The sequence below is a fragment of the Centroberyx affinis genome, unplaced genomic scaffold, assembly GCF_046629955.1.
Source record: "Centroberyx affinis isolate AG114_WGS23_722 - 3 ecotype Tasmania unplaced genomic scaffold, CSIRO-AGI_Caff_v1 ptg001395l_1, whole genome shotgun sequence".
Classification (NCBI taxonomy): domain Eukaryota; kingdom Metazoa; phylum Chordata; class Actinopteri; order Beryciformes; family Berycidae; genus Centroberyx; species Centroberyx affinis.
In genome coordinates this window covers 109,492-133,074 of record NW_027279877.1, presented here as the reverse complement: position 1 = coordinate 133,074, position 23,583 = coordinate 109,492, and the positions used below count along the sequence as shown (strand labels likewise).

At 44.9% G+C, this 23,583-nt stretch overlaps 1 protein-coding gene across 1 annotated transcript in view; it reads left to right on the top strand.

Annotated features, from left to right (window-relative positions):
- flt4 (fms related receptor tyrosine kinase 4) overlaps window positions 1-23,473 on the top strand; it is a 38,110-nt gene extending 14,637 nt beyond the window's left edge. The window contains exons 3-30 of the mRNA XM_071526223.1: window positions 315-589; window positions 3,164-3,309; window positions 3,460-3,625; window positions 4,750-4,889; window positions 4,992-5,163; window positions 5,301-5,418; window positions 5,799-5,983; window positions 7,028-7,193; window positions 9,143-9,278; window positions 9,906-10,014; window positions 10,516-10,875; window positions 11,525-11,671; window positions 12,834-12,965; window positions 13,533-13,639; window positions 14,758-14,893; window positions 15,419-15,523; window positions 16,003-16,116; window positions 16,811-16,899; window positions 17,220-17,388; window positions 17,500-17,594; window positions 18,760-18,882; window positions 19,071-19,182; window positions 19,572-19,671; window positions 19,955-20,060; window positions 20,164-20,288; window positions 20,946-21,066; window positions 21,268-21,353; window positions 22,175-23,473. Coding sequence (XP_071382324.1) covers window positions 315-589; window positions 3,164-3,309; window positions 3,460-3,625; window positions 4,750-4,889; window positions 4,992-5,163; window positions 5,301-5,418; window positions 5,799-5,983; window positions 7,028-7,193; window positions 9,143-9,278; window positions 9,906-10,014; window positions 10,516-10,875; window positions 11,525-11,671; window positions 12,834-12,965; window positions 13,533-13,639; window positions 14,758-14,893; window positions 15,419-15,523; window positions 16,003-16,116; window positions 16,811-16,899; window positions 17,220-17,388; window positions 17,500-17,594; window positions 18,760-18,882; window positions 19,071-19,182; window positions 19,572-19,671; window positions 19,955-20,060; window positions 20,164-20,288; window positions 20,946-21,066; window positions 21,268-21,353; window positions 22,175-22,391 — 4,057 coding nt within the window. The 3' untranslated portion in view covers window positions 22,392-23,473. The remainder of the gene's footprint in view (window positions 1-314; window positions 590-3,163; window positions 3,310-3,459; window positions 3,626-4,749; window positions 4,890-4,991; window positions 5,164-5,300; window positions 5,419-5,798; window positions 5,984-7,027; window positions 7,194-9,142; window positions 9,279-9,905; window positions 10,015-10,515; window positions 10,876-11,524; window positions 11,672-12,833; window positions 12,966-13,532; window positions 13,640-14,757; window positions 14,894-15,418; window positions 15,524-16,002; window positions 16,117-16,810; window positions 16,900-17,219; window positions 17,389-17,499; window positions 17,595-18,759; window positions 18,883-19,070; window positions 19,183-19,571; window positions 19,672-19,954; window positions 20,061-20,163; window positions 20,289-20,945; window positions 21,067-21,267; window positions 21,354-22,174) is intronic.
- Window positions 23,474-23,583: the final 110 nt, after the last annotated feature.

Genomic DNA, 23,583 nt, shown 5'->3' with positions numbered 1-23,583 from the left:
TATAGGATCATGCCCGCACACACACACACACACACACACATACACACACACACACGTACACTCCCACATCCCTAGGGCTTCAGTCTCTCCACTCATCAACTTTTACAGCCAAAACGTGACACTGAATGCTGGAATGGGAACGAGCCCCTTGTAACACATGCCAAATTTGATTTTAATTTACTATTTTTAAATTAAATCAAATCTTTTCTTTATTATTTTTCTAATGTCAACTGTGGGCAATAAATTCTGATCATTCAGAACCTCATCTTGTTGTGAGATCTGTCCCATGACCTTTGACCCTGGCGTCTCCTCAGGGGACAGCGCACACTGGCCTGGGCCTGGCCTGATCAGACTCTGGTGGGACAGGAGCTGAGCGACCGGCAGGCCGAGCTGCAGCCCACCGGGGCCCCGGGGCAGAGGTCGGCCTGGGTGAGGGAGTGTCCGGGGCAGCCTGGGAAGCCGTACTGCAAGAGCCTGGTCCTGAGCTGGGTGCGGGCCAACGACACCGGCTACTACCGCTGCTACTACAGGGATGTCAAGGCCATCATCGACGGCACCACCGCCGTCAACATCTACGTCTTCGTCAGGGGTGAGTCGCCGAGACAGACAACACACACCACACAGGGACACACCAACACACACCGTGCTGATGTCAAAGTCCCCATGAAATGAACTCCCAGTACTTTTACCTCATGGAAAACATTGTATCTTTCATGGTGACCTCATGCTGCACTAGTAGGCGTAAATATAAACAGTCCCGCCCCTCTGCACCCCTCCCAGCATATAAAATCGCCTCATATTCCATTGGTTTAGACTTTTGAATGATCCCTCACTGCATTATGCCCCGCCCCAACATCCTGTTTGCCATTTCACGGGGTCTTTAATGTTTGTGTCTTTAATGCCGGCTCAGTATAAAAGATTCAGTATAAAAGAGTCTTTAAATCTATTTTTCATTTAAAGGTAAGAGTGACGTACATGCCAGCTACGAAAGTGATGTTCTCTTTGTGATAAAACATTGTATTTACATCCATGAGGGGTATTTATGCTATTCCTAGAAATCTATATTTTGTAGCAGTGAGTCAGTATGTGGGGTATGTTTTGCTCAGTCTGGTTCTGTTGCCAAGCGGAGCGTGTTTCATCTCCTTCTTTCAGTTGCCGGCCCTGACCTGGTCTGCCGCTCTTTGGCTAGGCTGCGCGGTTCCTGTCTTTAGTTTCTCTTTTCCTTGGGAGGTTCACAAGAAAACCACAGACGTCCTACTGAAAATAGATCTCCTGTTTGAAATATGCTTCAATATCAAAGTGGCCCCCACGTTATTAAGGTTTTCTAAGTTGTTGACTTTGCCTCGGTGACACTCTGGAAGCTGCCTGGCGGGCCTAATGTTTCGGAAATGAGAGATGAAAGGCGTTTGATAAAGGTAGGGAATGAACAGCCACATTCTCTTTTCTAATTAATAAAGGGATAGCATATTTGTTTCAAACTATAACAATACATCATTTTCCACTCATCTGTTGCCCATCCTACCTGGCTTTTCATGTGGTGTCATTGTTTTTTGAGACCGTCAAATCTGATAAGAGCTGCACAATGTTAGGGGCTTTGCTACTAATCTTTTTCTCCTGACTGCATGCTGCCTTGTGCAGTAACAGGATTCCAAGCGTGAAAACTCAAGTCTCAGGGTCTCTTTTTGTTCACAACAAAGTGACACTCCTGCTTTCTCTATTTTAGGCCAGTGGACTTCCTAGTTCCCCTTAAGGGTTACGTCTTTTCTTCCTCCTGCCTTGCTCCTGGTGCTGTGGGAGAGAGAGAGAGAGAGAGAGAGAGAGAGAGAGAGAGAGAGAGAGAGAGAGAGAGAGGGCGAGCGGAGTGGATGGGGAGGGTGGGAGAGCGGAGACAGATGATTGTCATGTAGGGGAATCCTGCTGACCAGTCCATTCATGTGAAACGCCTGTTTATCCCCTCTGACAAGGTGCCAAAACAGTTTCCACAGATCTAACCAGGGGGTTGATCAGAAGCAGATGAAATCGCGTCCATAAATTCGGCCCAACGTGCGGCAGGATGAGACGGGACACATGTGGATTCAGTTAGACAGGCAGACCTCGCCCCTTTGCCCCCTCCGCACCGCACACTATCATCTAAACACACACACTCACACATTTGCGCTCACACATGTGAATGCATGACATGGCACGCACACACACACAAGCACACCCTCACTTTTGCACAAACACAAACACAGATGTACACACACATTTACACCTACACTCCCACACACACATACACACACTCAGGCTCGTATCCCTGAACCTTTGTAAAATCTGCTTGCCCAAAAGCAGGACATCTCCTCTTCCAAAACCGATTGCCTGGGGTGATTTATTGTGCAGTGCTTTAACTGTTAGGAGTTGTGTGTTTTTTCTGTTACCTCTGTGTATTTTGACCACCGCGGGGCAGAAACATAAGCCTCTCGATAGGACCCATTGTTTGGGCTTCCAACAGCTTGAAGTGATTGCTTTGAGTGGTGCAGTAAAAGTATGCGAGCATGAGAATAATAGAAAGCTTATCATGAAAAAAAATAAGAACCGAGCAGGTCATATTCATACAACATCTTTGGCTGCTTTACAGAAGTCCCTGGTATTGGCTGAAAAGCCTGGGAGATAAGCGTTTTTCTAATAGCCTGCGCTCATGCGGTGGGAATAGAAGGCTTTTGTAGTGATAACAGCTGCCCCGGTGAGCAGCAATATAAATTGGTGACACAATTGCTCTGATGTCTCCTAAAGCCCTGTGCTACAGTAGTGGTGAGTAGCTCACAATACAGAGAAAAACATCAAGGTGTTATGGATGAAACACAAGAGAGAGATTTTCCACTAACCGACAGCCTGAGGTGAAATTGTAGCATTATTTAGAGGCGGATTAGACCTCCAGGCTCTTGGTCTCTCCGTTGCCATGTAGGAGCAGTTATAAATGTTATTTACTGCCTGGGTACAGAGTGAACTGTTTCAATGCATTGTAATCATGATAAACTGTCCATACAGCGTGTCTTTAGGGGTGATTATCAGGCTCTGAGGTATCTGGCTGTCTGTTCACCAAGTTGCCTCAGTAATAGCTGCCATTACCGCAGCGTGCACAGGGATTGCCCTTTAACAGCGCCATGTTCCTGTCTGCATCCAGACCCTGACCAGCCCTTCCTCAGGAGAAGCAGTTACAGCGATGGCAGCGGAAATGGCCTGGAGACCATTTTCATCACGCGCTCCTCTACTCACATAGTGGTGCCGTGTCTGGTCACGGTCCCTGACCTCAACGTTACTCTCCATGCGGTTTGTACTCACCACAACTTTCTCACTTTCTCCATTCCTCTAATTGTTATGGAACTGATGTCACATGATGGCTTAACTGATGATCGATGCTTTGAGCTCAAGTAGTTATTATTTTTGTGTTTTTGTTTGTGTGTGTCATGTGGATCTTAGTACCCCACTCCTCTGGAGAAGGATGCGATGACATGGGACAACAAGCGAGGCTGGTCCGTTCCCCGACACGTCTTAGACAGCATGCCGATGCTCATCGGCTTCATATGCATAGCCACCCTGGGAGACAAAGACTACCAATCCGCCAACTACCTGATTCACACCACAGGTAAAAAGGCACATCCATTGTCCAGAGCACGCCACAAGCTTCAGAGTAACTATTTTCACTCCAAAGGTTAAATGGGGTCCGTCCCCTCTAGTATTCCAGTATGCAGACTAGCAGAGAACCAAAATAACTTTTCCTTTGTCAGCTACAAAAACACAATTGTCCCAGTACAAATATTTAATTTAGACTGGAGGCTATGTTCTTGCTGAGAAAGAAATTAGCTAGAAAATCAAAGGTGGTGCCGGGCTAGCAACATTGTCACCATAATTCTGCATGGCAGCCAGTGAGCCAATTATGCCTTAATGCTGACAATTGGAAGGATTTTATTTCATTATTTCATTTCTTTGAGAAAACCTCACCCTTTTTATTGGCGACATGTGCCATTGTGAGAGCCGAATTAAAAGAAAGATAGAACAGGAAGGGAAAGATAATTAAATTTTGAAGCAGCTAAGATGAAGAGGCGAGACTTTGTGCTGTGGTTCCCTCTCATTTTGAGTGAACTCTGAGCCCCGGAGGGTCTTTGGTATGTTGTGTGAGATCATTCACCTCTCACTTCAGACGCAAAGGGAACTCAGACCCACTGCTGCCGGCCAAAAGCAACAGCCGCATCACTCAGAGGAGAAACTGAGAGCGAGTCTTCCATGGCCGTCACTCGGAACGCTAATGGAGCGTTTAAACAAACAGGCGATCACAGTCTGCTGCACCCGCAACAGACATCACCCGCATACACACTTTTTCACACTCCTCATCGTTTCCAGTGGCTGCAGAGAGGTTTGAATAACACCAGTCAAGAGAGCTTGGCCAAGGTCCAAAGCTTTCACATAGTATACTTTTTCCCTCTTATCTTCTATTGAGGATGCTGATTGGACAAAGGGTGGGATGACTGTATTCTACTTTAATTTCCTCCATTGATATAGCTTGACAAATAAATGGAAATAATGTCAGTATGTGACAGACAGCTCCTTTATAGTAGAATGGCTCTTCTGGTCCAAAGGATAGTCATTTCCTCTGGTCCTGAAAGGAAGGAAAAACTGCTGACGATATCACCATGACCTCTCTCTCTCTCTCTCTCTCTCTCTCTCTGTCTCCCTCTCTCTCTCTCTCCCCCTCTTCTTTTTCCCGCACAGGAAGTCAGGTTTACGATGTCAAGCTGTTTCCTGAGGACCCAGTGGAGCTGATAGTGGGGGAGGCCCTCACCCTAAACTGCACAGCATCAGTGGAATTCAATGCAGGGGTGGACATTAAGTGGTCCTACCCTGGCAAGCAGGTACGCTACCTAACCCACTGAAAAAAAACAACATTTTCATTAATTGAATAAGAAATGAAATGTGAACTTGACGAGGGAATTTCCGCTGTCTGTCCCCACCAGACAAACAGTTTGGTGAGCATCCAGTTCCAGCGCGAGGCTCTGTCTCGTGCCACAGAGGCCGTCAGCATCCTGACCGTCCACAGTGTCAATGTCACCGACACCGGCCCGTACGGCTGCACCGTCACCAGCATGGAGACAACACAAACCCTAGAAACTCAGGTCATAGTTTATGGTAAGAGCCAATGCAGGATAACCTCAGGATTCAAACTACTTCTGTTTATCTATTGATCACGATTGTCTGTAGCTAAGAAAAGATATCTGAAGTAATGAGTGTATCTTTCATAAATGAGTGAATGTTTCTTATTCCAGAAAAGCCATTTATCAGCCTTGACTACAGAAATGGACCAGTGGTGGAGGTAACTGCTGGCCAGAAGTCTTTCAAGCTGCAAGTGAAAGTGTCTGCCTACCCCGCACCAGAAACCCAATGGTAAGACGACACGCTCTGGTGTATTTTTTGAATATGAGTCATTTCCAATAGTGTAACTGGGCCTCCTACAGCTGACATTCACAGAGTAATCATTCTCATCCAACTGAATCAAAGACTTTGTAAACTACCTTGAGGAGATTAACACAAAGTTTGGTGTTTATAGCTGTCTTTACAACTACATCCAACTGCTCTGGTATATTTCTACATCCAAGGAATGGAAAACATGCCCATAGTTCAAACATGATGCCATATGGAATGAGGATAAAAGTCTGTATCTGCATGGGATGTAAGAGGTGGATAGGCGCTAAGCTTAATTATGCCCAGAGAGGATCTAAGAGCTGTGATGTGTGTGTGTGTGTGTGTGTGTGTGTGGTATCCAGGTATAAAGACGGAAAACTGATAAGCCAGCGTCCAGAGTTCCGGATGAAAAGGATGAGGCAGCACCTCAACCACGCTTTGGAGATCAAGGATGTTTGTCAGGAGGATTCTGGGTACTACACTGTGGTGCTGAAGAACAGTGCCGCTGCGCTGGAGAGGAGGCTCAACATCACTCTCGTTGTCAATGGTAACCAGCCTACAGGTCTATACTCATCTCTATATCTTTACCCTCAGTGGAGATCGTGCCAGATGTTTGGTGTGAAAAAAAACATGAAACGGCTGCAGTTAACATTCCCCTGACAAAGCCCTAGGGGTTCACTAGCTTTATAAGAGAAGGAAAATAGTGTAGTATGGAAAATATACTGTACAGGTTTAAGGAACAATCACTGAAGCATTATCATATAAAGACATATTCACCCGACCCTTTCTGTGTGGAGTTTGCATGTTTCCTCCCACACAGAAACTAAATTGCCCATAGTTGTGAATGGGAGTGTGAGGATGATTGTCTGCCTCATCTGTATTAACTTTGTGATGGACCTTGAATAGGAATAGTCGGGTAAAGACTAGGGATGGGACGATATAGTGAAATTCAATATATCGCAAAACAAAAATGTGACAATACGTATCGTGGGGCAGAAAAATGAATTGCGATATTAGCTTTATTTTATTCTGTCATAGTAATCACAAATGAGACGGCTTGACCATCGCTATTTCACAAGCTCTACATCAAAATTATATTATTTGCACTTTGTAATGACATTTTTAAATTGTTGTTTACATTCTAACAAGCTGATTCCATTACTAGAATGATGAAAGAAATCGAAACGTATCGTGAGATGAGCTTATCGTCCCATCCCTAGTAAAGACAATGAATGAATGAATGAATGGTTGACCCCACCCCCCGCAAACACACTCATACCTCAAGGACTGTGACATACACACCTCCACCCTCAGGGACTGCTACCACAGACACAATTTAAACACAACGATTTCATCTATTCATCACATCTATTTATTAATATAAATTTGTAAATGTGTAAATTTAATTTAACTGTGTAAATTCAATTTAACTCGTAACATTATGCTGCCATTATTGCTTTTACAACTGTTTTTATTTATTTGTTTTATTTTTAACTACATCGAGAGAAGCCAGGCGAAATTTCATTGTACATGAGTATAATGACAATAAAGATCTATTCTATTCTATTCTTTTGTCTCTCCTCTCCCCCAGTTCCTCCCCAGATCCATGAGAAAGAGGTGGCGGAGCCCTCCAACCCGTACCCCAGTGGCAGCAGCCAGACTCTGACCTGCACCGCCTATGGCCTCCCCGCTCCCTCCGTCAGCTGGCAGTGGCGAGCCTGGGGCCCGTGCGTCCACAACAGCACCCGGAGCAGACTGTAAGAGGAGCTTCTTTGCCGTAAACACTTCCACACACACATATGGCAGGAATCTTTGCAAGCTCAAACCGGTGCGAAAGTTGATCAGGCTTGATCTAACTTTGAGTTATGCAACAGGACAGAAAAGGGGAGGGGGGGTGGGGGTGGGGGTGGGGATGCGGTGGGTGAAGCGTAATGTGCAGAGCAAATAACAAGAAGAGCTCAGCAGGAAAGTATCCGCCGGCCCCGAGCGAAGATGAGAGAAGAGCTGAGGAGAGATGAGAGGGACAATTGGATGAAGAAAGAAAAGACGAGGTGGATGAAAAGAGGAGAGATAAAGAGGGGAAGCGGAGAAGAAGGTAAATCTGGAGGAGAAGAAGAAAGGGAGGGCGGTGATGTCGTGTCTGTTCCCAGTCCAACCTGCTTCCTCTCCCCACGCAACAATATTGTGCCTGTTGCTCTGCAGCTGATCAGCCACGGTTCAGCTCTCACCCACAGCAATATCACTTTCTCACACACATACGCCAACACACACACACACACACACAGACACACACACGCACACACACACACACACACACACACACTCACAAGGTCACTCACTCATTCCCTTTTCAGATATGCACACAAATAACCCTAGGTGTATTTGAGCCCAAAAAGCACATTACAGTGCTATTTACCAAATATCCACACACACACACACACACACACGCACACACTCACACAAGCACACACTCACACACACACACACACTCACACACATGCACAATGATTACCAGGCATCGCCTTAGGCTTTTCCAACCTTGCTCCATCTACACTGATCCCCATGACACGATATGATGGATTCTCTGGACGGCCATATAGATTTCAAAATTATTTCCTGTTCCTTTAAGCCCTGGTATGTTGTGGCCGGCACCGCTGAATATATATAATATCCCTCTAAAACTCATCTGTCTTCACCATCTTCCTCGCGGGCTTAATTTTTGAAGTTATTGCCGTTCTCTTGACCTTTCTATGGGGGCATGCAGCGTGAATACAGACAGGAGGCGCCCATCCTGCACTTGTACACACACAAAAGCAGGAAGGTGGGCACAAGTTTTGCTCCGACTGACCGAGAGACGCTCTGACCCGTGTGCATCTGGTGTGACATTTAACCGGCACTTGCTGAGGCTTTGTTGACCTTTTCTGGTGTGCATGCATATACTGAGTGTGATAATTGAATTTCATGTTTTTAATCTGCTGGTCAATGTCAGATTTTCTAATAAATATATCTTGGAAAAAAAACAAAAAAACCTGACTGTTGCTGCTGCAGACAGGAGCCCAAACGATCTGCTTCTTGCTTGCATTTGATCCAGTCTTGGTGGTCTTGGCAAGATTTACTGTAAAACCTGCGAAACTGCCTTCAGTCTGGTGGATAGCTTCACATCAAAAGGAGTGGGGAGGAGTTACAATAAAATATGGCACTAGAAAGCAGCTCTTATATTCAGAGGAAATCTAAACAGGTTCCTTTATTTTTCTTTAAATCTCACGGTAGATATGATTGCCTCTGCATACTTTTTATGTACATTGCAGACCGTGAGGAGACTACAATGGAACTGACTCTGATTACTTTCCGCTAATGTAGAAGAGTTAAGCTGTGCCTTTGGGAGGATATGCAAAACAAAATTCCATTTCATGTCTCATTAGTTCTGCTATGATGTTCACACTATGGATTTTCATAATAGAAACTGATATCATAGTTTTCCCATTACTTGCCAGGACACTTAGAATAATTGCCTTGGCTTTGGGATGCAAGCTTTCACTCTGATCTGAAATGCAATACAGTGTGTGCGGTAAGACCGGGGAGAAAATTCTCGTGAAACATCAGGGCGTCTGGTTTGATGTGTTTTTGAATTCTCCCCCACTGCCCGCTCTCTGCTGTGCATGTGAATGAGGCGAGACGTCTCGAATGTGTCTGTGTTTCTCTCCAGGGTCCGCCGAGACAGGAGGGGCCGGAGTGACAGGATCGCAGACTGTCAGAACTGGCAGGACATTAACTCGGAAAACGCCGTGAATGAAATCGAGGCTATTGACACATCCACCGAAGTGGTGGATGGACGACAAAAGGTTAGATTTCCTTTCGCCGAGCCTCTGCTGATTTAATATTATTGTCGTGGGAAGGCCTATCTTTCCACAGCGTGTGAATTAAGGATTGTTATAATACAAGGATTTACATTTCTGTTTAAGAATGACAGAGTAAGATTAGGACGTAACCCAGAAAAGAAGACATTTATGTAAGTGGCCTTATCCATGAACCGTGATGTTTTTATGTAAGTGTCCCAAATTCTGAGCTCCATAACAAAATTTGTCAATCAAGAGCCATTTCCACAGTAGAAATATTTAGAACACTCTTCCTCTGCAGACTTCCTGTACGGACTGGTTATAAACACACTTGCACATCCAGACACACTTGCATGCGCACATACACACGTACAGTATGCATGCATAAACCACAGCTATAAGAAGGAATGGTCACAAACACACACGCACGCACACACATGCAGAAATACACACACAAAAACAGATCGCTTCTTACACCTGTGAGTTTGCTTCTTGTTGCCTGGAAGAGAAAAGCCTGTCAGCACAAAACAGCTCACAAAGAATTGCAGAGAGTAGCGAGAGCTTTATGTGACAATACGCTTGTTTCATAAGTCTGGAAAACAAAACTCGTGTCCATCTTCTCTCACCTCACAGGTAGTGAGCAGGCTCCACATTCACAATGCCAGTGTTTCAGTCATGTACAAGTGTTCTGCTGAGAACAAAGTGGGCAAAGACGAGAGGCTGATCTACTTCTATGTAACCAGTGAGTATGTTATCAGTGAGATTTCACCACATACACTACCATTCAAAGTTTGGACGCATTTTTCTTTATTATTACTATTTTCCACATGTTAGAATAATAGTAAAGACATCAAAACTAACTAAAATAACACAAATGGAATTATGCAGTGACCAAAAAAGTGTTAAACAAATCAAAACTATCTTATATTTTAGATTCTTTAAAGTAGCCGCCCTTTGCCTTGATGGAAAGGCAAAGGCTTTGGAAAGAAATTCATACATAGGCATCAACTTCACTATTTATATTTGTCTAAGAAACTAATTTCAAGCATTTAGGTCAAAGTCTTTAGATCAAAATGGCTTTAAGATAATGAAAAGCATAGTACATTCAATCAGGTGTGTCCAAACTTTTGACTGGTAGTGTACAACATAAAACATAGAATTTACAACCAAGCCACTGCAGGTTTAGTTCAGTTTTGCAAGGTAACCTGACCCCTCTCCCCACCCCGCTCTCTTATCTTCACAGCCGTTCCTGAGGGCTTCAGCGTGGAGGTGCAGCCCTCGGAGGAGCCCCTGGAGCAGGAGAAGGTGTCCCTGTGCTGCAGCGCTGACAAGTACACCTACGAGCAGCTGCAGTGGTACCGCCTGGACCCCCAGGCCCTGCAGGACGAGCGGGGCAAGCCCCAGGAGCTGGACTGCAGGAGCGTGCACCTCTACGCCGACACGCTGGCCGGCCGCCTCTCCTTCCAGGAGCCGTCCAACAGCTGGGTCCTGGAGTTCACCATCCCCTCCGTGCGGCTGCAGGATGAGGGCCATTATGTGTGCGAGGCTCAGAGCAGGCGGAGTGGGGAGAAACAGTGCCTTTTCAAATACATCTCTGTCAAAGGTGAGTGATGAAAGAGATGAAAGCCTACTAAAAGCTCCAGACTCAGACACAGACACGTAGTCTGACACAGAAAGCTTGCAGTGTTCTCAGCGTTAATTAAGGAGAAAAGCCTAACCCTTGACAGCGGAAACACACGAGGCTCGTTGCGGAGCTGCTGCTGAGATGCTGGAGGCTTAAAAATACACATACTCACAAAGAAGAGGCTATAAGCGCACAATTACCTGCATCCACACATAATGGAAACAGTACCTGATGTTTGCAGAGCATCAACACAGTGATGAAAAAGGCAAACTGAAACACTGGAAGGCTGAAATCCACAAACAAATACATACTTCATTCATGTGCTGTTGTAACCTTGCATCCTCTGCAACGCGTGCCCCGCGGTTAAATGCAGAATGTAATGGATTTTTTTGACCCTTGTCCTTTCCCCAATCCCTATGAGACCCAACAGTATATACACTCTGCAGTCCTCGAGTTAATACTGCACAAAACTATGGGACCGCGTTGTGCTCACATAGGTGTGGACAAGCCGCGGTGTTGACTTCTCTCTCTCTCATTTTCTGCCTCTCCATCTTCCTTTCTCCATCTCTCTCTCTCTCTCTCCCCCCTCTCTCCCTCTCCGTCTTTTTGCCTCTGCCTCCTCCTGTAGCCCTGGAGGCGCCTCGGTACAAGCGCAGCCCCACCAACCAGACTGTGAATGTGACGGAGTCTCTGCGGATGGAGTGTGATGTGGAGGGCCGACCTCTGCCCCAGCTCTCATGGTTCAAAGACAACCAGCCTCTCCACCAAATGTCAGGTGCATGACTACACCTACACAGGCAATACACACACACACATACACAGTTGCCTTGCCGCCCACCCACCCACCCAGCCACTCACACACACACTCACACACATGCACACACACACACACACACACACACACATACCTTCAGTGACTAACAGAGTTACTCATAAAGTTTGGCCTGCTGAATCTTAATTTAGTAGTAAGATCACCACTCAGTCCTTTCCCCATGGGATTATACTGTCCAGGTGAGATTCCAGCAGACTCCACTACAGTCTGCCCTCATATCAAATGAAAAGAGCAGATGCTTAAGGGAACGATAAGCCTTGCTGTGTTAATATTTATTCAGGTAGCAAGCTCTTTTGGCAGATGTCTTCTGAAGGTGACACTGCGTTTCCTCTTTTGGTCTTCTTTCCCACATGGCAAACATCAATCCAGAAAAGCTAAAACACAAAATGTGCGCACACAGAGATGCACAACCACCCACTCACCCACCCACCGACACACACACACACACACACACACACACACACACACACACACACACACACACAGATATATATACTATATATACTGTCAAACCAATGTGTCAAATGGAAGCAGTGACAAGAATACATACAGTATGCATGTGTATGCTGCACATGTGCACGCCCACACACACAAAACCCTGCGGGCTGATAGACACGGTTCATTAGGTTTCCCAGTGTGTCTCCTCTCAACATCTCAAAGAGGGGGTGGAGGGGGGGGGGGGGGGGGGGGGGGGTGCTGATACTCCGGGTGCAATTTGAGGGGCTGCTGGGACATGTGGTTCAAGACCGAGCGACTGGATGATAAATTAATTATATAGACTGAGATCCACTGGTGTGACAAGAATACTGTGGTCGAGGAGGAGAGAGAGAGAGAGAGAGCGAGAGAGAGAGAGATGGGAAAGTAATGAGAATGGAATAATTATATTTTATTGAAAATTTTATTGATGAGGTGATGTGAGGTCCTCTGACTGACCTTATTTCACAATCATCGATGTATGGGGTTACGCATATGTGTGTGTGTGAGTGTGAAAATGAGAGATTGAGAGAGAGAGAGAGAGAGAGGTGGGTGTGTCTGCATGTGTGTGTCTTCACGTTGTGAAGTGTGTGTGGTTGTGTGAGACTGACCGCCCTGTGCCGCGCCGCAGGGATCCAGCTGCAGGATTCCAACCGGACGCTGAGTATCCAGCGGGTGAGAGAGGAGGACGCCGGCCTCTACACCTGCACCGCCTGCAACCAGCGCGGCTGTGTCCACTCCTCAGCCGCCGTCCGGGTCATTGGTGAGACAGGCACACACACACACACACACACACACACACACCTTCAGACGGGCATGTACATACATGCTGACTGAAGCACAGACAGCTGAGTCCACTCACACACTCTCACTGACACATGCTTTTTCAAGTGCACTCACGCATGAAATCACACACTTTCACACGGTATCTGAACCATTCACCATTCTCTCTCTAGCTTTAGGTCTTGTTTGTAGTGTGGCTCCCTACAGTGAGTCAATGTCTGTGAACTGGAACATTTCATAGTCAGGATGAATGATTTAATAATGCCTGGTCTCGAGATGAATGACTGAATAAATTTTTTAGCACATTGCTGTAACCTAAAGAATTTAATGTAAAGACCGTAGGTGAGAGCCTGCAGTAATAGTCTGTAGTACAGCGCCCCCTACAGGTTTTTAGGAGTGCTATCATCAGAGGGAGCTGAAACCAGCAGAGCTCTCGGAACAATACTGAGGGGTTTACCCTGGAGTGTTCAAGAAGTGCATATTTAAAACAGTCACTTCTTTTGTTCTTTCTTTCTCTCTCTCTCTCTCTCTCTCTCTCTCTAACAAGGTTCAAGTGACAGGGCCAATGTGGAGGTTGTAATCCTCATTGGGACTGGAGTCATCGCCGTGTTCTTCTGGGCTTTGCTCATCCTCATCTTCTGCAATGTGAAACGGGTCAGAGGGCACCTCTTTTCACTCCGTCTGTGTGTGTGTGTGTGTGTGTGTGTGCGTGTGTGTGTCTGTAAGATTTACCGCTCTCTCTCAGACTGTGACCGAGACGCTTTAACCTCTGACTCACAACATCTCTGTTAGCATTTGAGCATGACCTGACTGGCCGTAATTTACTGTTGAGAGGGATCCTGATGTGAATGAGTCCTATTATTTGTTTACCGCCATTAGCCTAATGACAAGCAGGACCATAATGAGGTTCAAATTGCTGTGTAGTTCTCCTCACATGGTCACATATTAGATCAGCCTCATACAGCAGCTCTGCAGTGACTCCCAGGGTGGTGGTGTAATCAGCAAATTAATTCACAGATGGCTTGCTATGCATGTAACTTCAGCTTGCTCTGTTATCTTCATCTCTCTCTCTCTCTCTCTCTCTCTCTCTCTCTCTCTCTCTCTCTCTCTCTCTCTCTGCTGCTAACTCGCTTGCTTTCATTCACATTTCCCCCTGGCAGCAGGTTTGTCAGTGAAGCCACAGCAGTAGCTAAAGTGTTACATTGACTGTGTCTAATTCTGCCAATGTGCCTCTGAGCCAGACCACCTAACCCTCTTATATCCAGTATGTACAAATCTGTTCCAAGGACAGCGCTTGAAAACTAACAGGTTTTCAGTCAGGTAAAAACCTCTCCAAAATGTCAATTTCTCGGGAGAAGAAAAGAAAAACAGCCTTATTTTTAGCTTGACCATCACACATTTTTCAGCTTATCCAAAAGTGTTTGAAAGCATTTTATAAACCCAAGCATGGTATAATTTTCTCAACCCATAGAAGATCATGCAATCCTTCAATTGAAGTGAAAACATGAAAACACCAACATTACGAGCGAAAAAGCAGATAATGAGCACTTGCTTGCAATATGTCATTGTGGTTGTATCTTGCCCTGTAACACTAACTATTCATATGCATGCATGCCATTGCTCTCTTTCTCTGCTGATGCTGTTTGCGTTTCATTTCTGTTGATGCGTTTCCACCACATCATTTACTATTTCCAGCTCGCTCCCGTCACCCCGGCCTGATATCTCACCCCGTTACCTCACGTCTGCTTTCTCTCTCCGTCTCTGTGCCTTAGGTGAACCCGGCAGACATAAAGACGGGCTACCTGTCAATCATTATGGACCCGGGGGAGGTGCCTCTGGATGAGCAGTGTGAATACCTGCCCTACGACTCCTCGCAGTGGGAAATCTCCCGGGACAGACTCCGGCTCGGTGAGCGACCAGGGAGGGTGGGAGAGATAAATGGATGGATGGAGGGATTGATGGAAGGATGGATGGATAGCTTGCTGTGTGAATGGAGGGATAAAGGAGTGTACTGGAGGGAGGGGTGTGCGGGGCAATAAGTGGATCGGGATAAGAGCGGATAGATGGATGAAACTGAATTAGTTTTCCATTTCCAGAATCCTTAATGGTATGAGTTTGGATTGCAGCCAGGCAAAGTGCTGCCAAGTAAAGTGCTAATGTTAAATATGTGCTCATTCCCAGCACAGCTTTTTTTATTTTTTTCACAATACCCTGAGGAAAAGCATCTGTTCCAGGGCTGCAACTTATGGGAACGTTTTGTTTTTCAAATACTGGAATTGTAATTCTAATTCTTCTCCTGTGTCTACGGATGCCAGACACATTTACATTTCGCTCCTCGGATTAACAGATGTTCCCCAACCACAACTGCTTGTGTATTTCGAATGAAACTGAAACCATATTCTGCCTTCTTCTGTCCTCTTCCCCCCTACTTAGGAAAGGTCTTGGGCCATGGTGCCTTTGGGAAAGTAATTGAGGCATCAATCTTTGGCATCAGCAAGAACAATAGTCTGGACACAGTGGCAGTCAAGATGCTGAAGGGTGAGATTAAGTGCGAGGTTGTGTATTTGTGTGTGTGTGTGTGTGTGTGTGTGTATAATAGTGAGATTACTTCCCCATCCCAGTCAAGACAGTAAAGTCATTCCCTATCTTCCTTTGCACCTTGAAAACACATCTCTTCAAAAAACACTTCATTTCCTCCTCTCCTCTACCTCCCTCTTCCAAAATAACCCCTCCTCTCCTCTACTTACCTCTATCTTTCTTCTATTAAGAAAAAACCTCATCTACCTTTTTTTCCTCACTTTTTTCCCCTAGTTCACTCTAAGAACAGGAAGCTTATTCTACTGTTGCACTCATTTTAAGTTGCTCCAGATAAGAGAGTCAGCTAAATGCCTATAATGTATATAAAGGGCATATCTGTGTGGATGTGGGAACATGTGAATGTATTTGTATGTGTATGTGCATTTATTTACACATATAGAAATATACAACAAGGTGCCAAAATGTTGCTTTTGTTTCAGAGGGAGCCACAGCCAGCGAGCACAAGGCATTGATGTCCGAGTTAAAGATACTGATCCACATTGGTAATCATCTGAACGTAGTGAACCTTTTAGGAGCTTGCACCAAACCCAATGGTGAGTACAACGATTTACATGTGCTGCAGTTTGTTTGTGTGTGTTTCGCGAACAGTAATTGCACTCAACCAAAGGTGATTAGAGATGGGAAAGTAATGTTTGTGAGAATGGAATAATGGAATGTTATTAAAATTTTTATTGATGAGGTGAGGAGGTGAAGAGAAGCCATATGTTAGAGATGCTCATTAGAGAGTGCGTGGTCTGACTGGCATTGTTTCACAATCATTGACGTACGGGGTTGTGTTTGTGTGGGTGTGTGTGTGTGTGTGTGTGTGTGCGTGTGTGAACTTGCAGAGAAGAATGAGAATGAGAGAGAGAGAGGTTTGTTATCAAAATCAGTAGACTGAACCAATAGTTAAAAAAAACAACCCACATTTTTTATGTGCATACATCAAGACCTATAGAGCTCCTAGTGAGGGGGTAAAGTGAAAATCAGATAGGTGAAGAGAGTGCAATAGGCTCTTGTGGCTCTTTCCCCTAAATTAAATCAGCAAATTAGCATTGCAGCTAACCTGAGACAGGAAAGGTATAAAGAATTCAGCCCTTCAGTATTTCAATAAGGTGTGAGAAGAGAGCAGTGGCTGAACCAGGAGCAGCAATCATTTTAATGATATGCATCAAGTGAGCAATCATTGCCAACTGTGCTGAAACCGCCTAAAGATTTACAGTGTTTCATATACTGTAATGTCACCAGGTCCACTGATGGTGATAGTGGAATACTGCAAGTACGGGAATCTGTCCAACTACCTGCGAGCCAAGAGAGAGTTCTTCCTGCCGTACAGGGTATCCAACACTCTATCTGCACTTTGTGAACCATAACACCAAAGTTACTGAGGAAATTTCTACAGTTTTAATGTTTGTTTATATGATGATAATGTTTCTGTGTTGCATAGTCTTGATAATGAATCGACTCCTTTATTTTAGCTGATTTTAGCTGTTAATGCTTTTATTTTACAGCATTTTGAAAAGAAAAGTGCTGCACAACAAGCATTAATATGCCTACTCATAAACACAATTAAATTATGACACATGTTTTTCTGTTTTTTTTTGGTGTGAGACAATGACTTTGGAGATGATGACGCCATAAGCTATTTTCCACTTAGGACCGCTCTCCCAAAACTCAGAGCCAGGTGAGACGGATGATTGAGGCGGGTCAAGTGGACCAGAGAGGTCGCCACCCACCTTCTCCCTCCTCCTCCTCATCACTCGGCAGCCCTCAGAGCCGCTCGTCCGATGCGTCCAATCAGAAAAACACTCCTGCTGTGGAGAAAAGTGAGTGCCGCTGCAGTGCACAAGAGTGAAACAATTTCGGTTCAAGCCTCGTTGCGAATGTAGGTTAATGTTGTTTTTTACCCCCTCCCCCCCTCTTGTTTCTCTCTGCAGTGGAGGACTTGTGGAAAACTCCTCTGACAATAGAAGATCTGATTTGCTACAGTTTCCAGGTGGCTCGTGGGATGGAATTCCTGGCCTCCAGAAAGGTTAATCGTCAGCACTACAGTTACAATTATACTCAGTTGGGTGCTATAGGCCAGTGTGTTACCATTCCACCAGTTGATAACACATTTAATAGGCACCACAGCCCAGTTTCACAGTTAGTCCACTCTAGCCTGGATCCAGCCCCATGAATCGTCCAGTTTCGTTTTCAGGCCTTTTTGCTTGTTAATTATGTCACCATTTGAAATTAGCAATTCTTGCAACTGTATTTGTTTCTGCTTTCCTGAGTTTAATATCATTTGGGCCAATAATATCTCAATTCTCACCATATATTGTCCCTGATCAATCGCAACAGTGACCAGATGCTTCATTGGTGAGTGCAGTCCGAGCGCTCGATGCCAATAACTTGATCTATTCCGCATAGGAGACCACTGCCTGGCCTATGAATCGTGAAATTCAAATGGTTATATGTTTGCGGGACATAATGCAGTGAGGGATCATTTAAAAGTCTAAACCAATATAATATGAGTCAGGGAGATACATTTTATTTGATGGGAGGGGTGTGGAGGGGTGGGATCATTCAAAAATCTGATGGTTTTTGTTGGTTAGAAATGTATATTTACACCTACTAGTGCAGCATGAGGTCACCATGAAAGATACTCTGTTTTCCAGGAAGTAAAAGTAATGGGAGTTCATTTCACTTTAACGAGCAAAACAATTATGACTGATAATGGAAATGAGCGATTAATGGAGCTTGGTCCAGACTAAGCAGACTCAACTTGCGTACTGGCTGGCTGAACTCGTCTCGTTGACCCAGTCGTGACCCTGCAGGAGCGTCTGACCTGACAGCCTTGTGAACAATGCTGGATCTTCTGTAGCGATTCCACAGAGAGCAGCCAGGCCGAGACATAGTCCAGTCCCACTCGCAAACTGGCACACACACACACACACACACACAGACAACATTTAACCAAGGTAATAAATTATTAAATGTAACCAACTCTCAGTTCAATCTATCCAAAATCATCTCTATACATCATTCACCACAACAGTTAGAGAAAACAAAGTGACAGGAGAGAATAATGCACGTTCACACTCGCCCACACACACACATAAACCCACACAAACACACACACACACACACACACACACACACACCCACCTGCCCCCAGGGTTATGATGTATGTGTGGTGCTGTGTGTACCCGCAGTGTATCCACAGAGACCTGGCTGCCCGGAACATTCTCCTGTCAGAGAACAACGTTGTGAAGATCTGTGACTTCGGCCTGGCCAGAGACATATACAAAGACCCCGACTACGTCAGGAAAGGCAACGTACGACAACTTCACCCTCTCTGCGCTTCAGAGTTTATTATCCATGCCCAATTACTGTGTTCTGTGGGAAATAAGAAGCTGCTTTTTCAGTAACAGTAACATAATGATTCAATTCTGGAGGGAGGGGGAGCGTTTCTGTTTGCTGATTATCTTGTAATATTTGCCTGGTGTTTTTCATGTTCTCTCAGGCTCGTCTGCCTTTGAAGTGGATGGCTCCAGAGAGTATTTTTGATAAAGTGTACACCAGCCAGAGTGATGTGTGGTCTTTTGGAGTGCTCCTCTGGGAAATCTTCTCATTGGGTAAAATCAAAAACATACACCCGTAACATGACTGAGGAAGACGGTACTTTGTGTAGCAGGTGTGCCTGTCAGCCAAGGAACAGCCAGCCAACACCTTCAGAAGCATTGAGCAGTTTTTAAAAGTAAAAGAGGCGATGGTAGAGGGTAGAAATGGGAACCTATTATTAATCACCATGCCTTAATTAAGATTAATTAAAGATAATTAAGGGTGCTCAGCTGTTGTAGCGTTTAGAAGCAGAGTAAATCTCCATGTTAAAAGCATCATTATTACCCTTAATCATTTGTTTAGCCTATTGTTGACATGCTTATTGATGGCAGTTATGACGATCAGTAAAACAAGGTTAGTAATTAGTGTTAAGTGTGTAAATCCTCCTCCTCTCCACTTCCAGGTGCCTCTCCGTACCCAGGAGTACAGATTGATGAGGAGTTTTGCAAGCGATTGAAAGACGGTACCAGGATGAGAGCGCCAGAGACTGCCTCCCCTGAAATGTGAGTGGGCTTTACTTTACTCGTTCTCTCTGATCCACTTTTCTAAGAACTAAGAAATTATTCTCATGCTGCCAACAAAGATTTATAGCCCAATATGCCTTAAATTGCCAGAGCCCTTTCCCAAGAGCATCAAAATGGAACAAAGCCTAATCCCCTCCAATATATCATAATTATGTCTAACTCGCGCACTTAGAGGAAAAGAGAGGACAAAAAAAGTTTATTTGTAGTTTATGTTAGTCTGAGCAGCTGGTGAAAGTGTGACTGTGCTGCCCCCTGCTGGTAGATATGGCATCATGCTGGCCTGCTGGCAGGGCGAACCCAGGGAGAGGCCTACCTTCCCTGCCCTGGTGGAGATCCTGGGAGACCTGCTACAGGACAACAACCTACCGGTAAGTCCACTCTTTTCGTGCCCTATTCATACTAGCAAGTGCTTCAGCTTTCAGTTTTGGAGAGCGTCTGGGCTTCGGTTGAGGAAGTGTGTATTCCCGACAGGATGGGAAGGACTACATCCCTCTGAACTGCTCCCAGAGCTCAGAGGACGACGGCTTCTCCCAGGCTTCATCACGCCCTCCGTCTGAGGAGGAGCTGAGATTGGCCTGCAACACTCTGCCCACCAGGTACCAAGGCATGCTCCTCTGTCCCTTAATACCTGTGTCCTCCTAATGGACTGATTTGAAAGCACAGAACAGGCAAAATCATGGTAAATCAGTAAATTATAGATTGCCAAGAAGGAAAAATGAGGAGAGGAACCTACTCCTCACTACAGAGGGGCTGACTTCCCTACGTATGAGAGTTGAAGATTTGGATGAAGAGTTGGGTTATCTAATGAGATATCCTCCAGTGGGAAAAAATGACACCTTCCCTTAGAAAATGATTGCCTGTAAAAATGATGAAATATTATGGAATTCATTATGAAGTCCTACTGAAGTTACTTGTTAACCTAAAACCATTGCTTACAAATACTTATACAAATACACTTTGAAAATGAAACCATCCCTATAAATGACATACTGAGTGATGAATATTATTTATTTTTTTATTCAAAATGGAGATACATTTTGCAATTAACGTTTACATTTATGCTGTTTAAACATTAGAAATAGAAACTGCTGGATAAGACTTCTTGGTAGTACAGATCATTTGCGAATGTATCGGTCAAGTTTGGTAGGTTAGGACTTATTACCATTTGCAGTCTGTCTGCAAACATTGGGATGTTTTCAGCAGAATCCATCCATGAGTTAATCCGATCTCTCTTTCATACACTTCTTCACTAGGTATTATAACTGCGTGCCCTTTGCCGGGTGTGTGTTTGTGGGACCATCAAAGATGTGCCATCCCAGAGTGAAGACATTTGAAGAGTTGCCCCTGGAGATGCATCCACAGAAAGCTCCCCAAGTAAGCTCTTTATCTCCCTATCAATTGTTCAAAATGTGAACCTGCTGGTGACATTTTATTGAATGACATTTCAATGTAAGGAACTTTCTTTTCTGATAACTGCCTATTACCAACAATAGTTCCCCTGTGGGCGACAGACATACCAGTTGGGTCACCCATAGGCATTTTATTGATACGATGTCTGACTCTGCCTCTTCCCAGGACAACCAGACAGACAGCGGGATGGTTTTGGCCTCAGAAGAATTTGAGAGAATCGAACACAAGCACAGGGGTGCAATCTCAAAAAGGTCAGCTTTAATCATCCGAAGCTTACGTCCACTCCACAAAATCCACACCACTGGTCAGCTTCGATGAACTCACAGTTGTGTTGTTATATTTTCTTTGATGCGGACACAAAAGAGATGCACAGCGAGTTTCGCTAGGATTTAGACACAAAGTTTGACATTTGGGCTTCTATACACTGATTGGCCAAGAAATGACACAATGATTATGAGGTTAAAGTGAGCGCTGTCAGCTTTAATTTGAAGGTAGAGTCAGCCTTATCAGTAACACACAATAACTACAGCTCTTTTGTGCATGATCCACCTGCTTCAGGGTGCCAGAATCATTTGGAAGAGAAAATCATTATCTGCTGCTTGGCATGGAGTCACACACATTCCCTAAAGTGCAATGAAACTGGGAGTCTGAAGCCAATAATCATCAACATAGTCTTGATATCGTATTTTCAGGTGTTCTTCACAGCTTGGATTGATCGATTGGCTCTCTTTGAGAATTCAGCTACACTTGGTTTTTAATTAGTCTGGGGCTCTATGGCTGACTAAGCACAAGTAAACAACAGTCTGAGTTATTAAACCACCCTCAACTCATCGTGCTTCTGATTCCTATGAGAATATTAACTGTGAGAACCAATTGCTAATGAACTCAACAAGCGTCCGACATACTTATAGACCTCACTGTATGTCCAAGTGAAGTATTTCTAAACACCAGAATCAGGATGTGACAGGTGGACCAGTATTGTGTATCTGCTATCGCTGGCCTACCTCAATAAATGAATAGCTGTCAGTGAGATTGCAGTAACAGAGATGCTGACAGCTGCTTTTGTCTCCAGTCATGCGAGCAGCAGGAGCACAGAGCGTCTGACAGCCTCCCATGGCTCCCTGGGCCGAAGCAGCGGCACCGGCAGCTCCCGGCACCGGCCCGCCTTCCTCAGCCAGCTGTCGGGACAGACCTTCTACAACAACGAGTACGGACAACTGTCCGAGGAGGGCGTCTGTGACTTCTTCTCCTCGCCGGACGCCACCTGCCTGGCCTCCTCCAACCTGTAATCTACCAAAGATGCAGCCCAAGAGATAGGAGAGGGTAGAGATTCACTGCCACAGTGGGCAACTCAGGTCGAGGGAAGCGCGCGGGCTTTTGTAACACCCTAGTAGTGACATTTAACCAATCATCTATTCATGAAGATAATGTCTAATCAGGTATGTTGACAAACAAAAGCCACCGCGGCCTATAGATCCTCATGACCGGAGCTGACGTCTTCACTATACTCTCATCTCAATTACCGTCTCCTTCTCGCTGGGCTGCTGCACTAAAATGGACTGAGCTGTTATGTGCCTGAAGTTCTCCTAACCAGCCACTGGGTGGCAGCATTACGTCAAAAAAACAAACCCTGAGTATTTTCTATTCACTCATTTATATTTTTATCTTTTATATACAGAGTATTCTTACATTGTTTATTTGTACAAAATATGCCCTGTATGGGAGGAAATAAAGCAATATAACTTCTTTATCCTTTTTCACTCATGATTCTCTGAATGGTCAATGTGAAGTTAGACAGAAATGAATATGTTATAGTTCCAGTAAAAACAAAAAACAGGTTTAGGGAATTACAAAGATTTGTTCCACCTTACCAAACACCAAACAAAAAGGCCAGTTATCACTTTGGGATAAATTGCTTGTCCACAGTGAGGCAGAGCCACATGTTCATGGTAACCACATGTTCAACAGTAACATGCTCATGTCATGATCTAAACCAAGAAACAATAAATGACCCGATTTTTGCAGCTCTACCTCACTCCGTAATGCTAGTCGTCCTCATTTAGTGGAGGTGGAGACGCTTCGATACACAACACTGTGAAGGAGGAATGAGCTAATGTAGGTAAATGGGATGTAGGGTGAATAAAGGAGTGAGTCACCCTAAGCACCTCTTATCTGAACTGGACGTAAGCACGATGACGGCTATGACAGCTTAACAGCCTCTTACACACTCGTGTCACAAATGACAGCCTGTGCGGTGTTGACTTTGGCTGGTAGCTGAGGGAATCTAGCGGTGTCTAGGTGCAAAGTCCGCTTCATACACACACTTCCAGCCACCAGGTTAAAGTTATGAAATGAGGGGGACAGAAGTTCCATTTTCAGTTTCTATGAATAGTTGCTCACAGAATGTACTTAAATAAACTTAAATAAATCAGGTATTCTGGATTTAACTAGTCTGTTTCAGGTGAAAATTTTGATGTAGTT